The 1,240-nt window shown below is 38.1% G+C and overlaps 1 protein-coding gene across 1 annotated transcript in view; it reads left to right on the top strand.

Moving 5' to 3' along the window:
* RTTN (rotatin) overlaps positions 1-1,240 on the top strand; it is a 181,333-nt gene that overhangs the window by 163,376 nt on the left and 16,717 nt on the right. Inside the window, 1 exon segment of the mRNA XM_006147227.3 lies at positions 1-59. This exon segment is cut by the window's left edge and continues 168 nt beyond it. Within this exon segment, the coding sequence (XP_006147289.1) occupies positions 1-59 (59 nt within the window).

Below are 1,240 nucleotides of genomic sequence, written 5' to 3'. Positions count from 1 at the left end.
TTTTTATGTTTCTTTCAAACCTGGCCTTGTCTCATGACTGTAAAGGAGTAATTCAAAAGGTAAGTACTTAAATTCTCCTTCATATCATAAAAGACAGACTCGGTAGAATAATACTTCCAATCAAAAGCTTAAGACTCAGTTTCTTAGATTAATTTATGGTCATTTCAAGACAGTTTATTTTAAAGGATTGTAGTAAGATTAAGAGATTCACTTTGTTTAAAGCCAGTTGATACATGAGGCATGAAAAGTGATAGAAGCTAGAATATGATAATGCCATTTCTTCTTTTAGTTTATCTTCTAAGCTTTTATATTGTCTTTCATCTTTCTTAAAAATGAGTGTTTTAGAAAGACAGCTGTTTTATACTCATTGGAGATCATAAAATAATATATTTGGTCTTTAAACAGACAAATTAAGTAGTAACAGTTTCCATTCAGTCTTCATTGATAACAGTTTATAGAATCAAGGCCCATGTCCTCCAGTTAGGCTGTAACTTTGTGATGTGATAGGCAGTTGTATTAGTCCTCTAAGACTCTAGTTCTAAAACTTAGCTTCTGATCACTGATTTTTTTTAACTCTATGTACTTTGAGAGAGATGGAATGAGCTAACCAAGTACACATATACTGTTGGATTCTGTACAGTGTATAAACAGAATCCCTAACTGGGAAAATACTTTAATTTAGATTGAAAAAGTGTTGCACATGGGACCAGCAGTTAGCGTAATGACTATGTCACCGAACTCCCATGTAGTTGACCGCGGTTCAAGTCCTGGACCCGGTGGCTTAAACTCATGCGGGGCACGTGTGCTTGCGTGCCCAAGATCCCGAGAGGAGAATGGAGGAGAAGGGATTGTGGCGTGGCCATCCCCCATGGGGGGGTGATTTCTCGCTTTCTGTCTCCCTGTCATTCTCTGTCTCTCTGGTGAGCATGCGCACCCGATAGCAAAAACCTCTCCAAAAAAACAAAATGTGGCACGTATCCTCCATGGAATATTATTCAGCCATAAAAACAACCAGACCCTAGAATTTGATAGAAAGTGGACAAATGTGGAAGATTTGTTGCTGAGTGAAGCAAGTCACACTATGAAAAAAAGACATTTATGTCTCTACTTAACATATACTAACTGTCCGCACTCTATGGTAGAGACCGAAAGACTGGAGGACATAAAAGCATTCAAAATTATTATGAACACTAGAGACAAAGTGGAATGAGAGTGTGGGAGGGGAAGGGCGTAGAAAAGG

Source organism: Tupaia chinensis, unplaced genomic scaffold (genome assembly GCF_000334495.1).
Source record: "Tupaia chinensis unplaced genomic scaffold, TupChi_1.0 Scaffold000206_1, whole genome shotgun sequence".
NCBI classification, from domain to species: Eukaryota; Metazoa; Chordata; class Mammalia; order Scandentia; family Tupaiidae; genus Tupaia; species Tupaia belangeri.
This window is presented reverse-complemented; position numbering and strand designations above follow the sequence as displayed.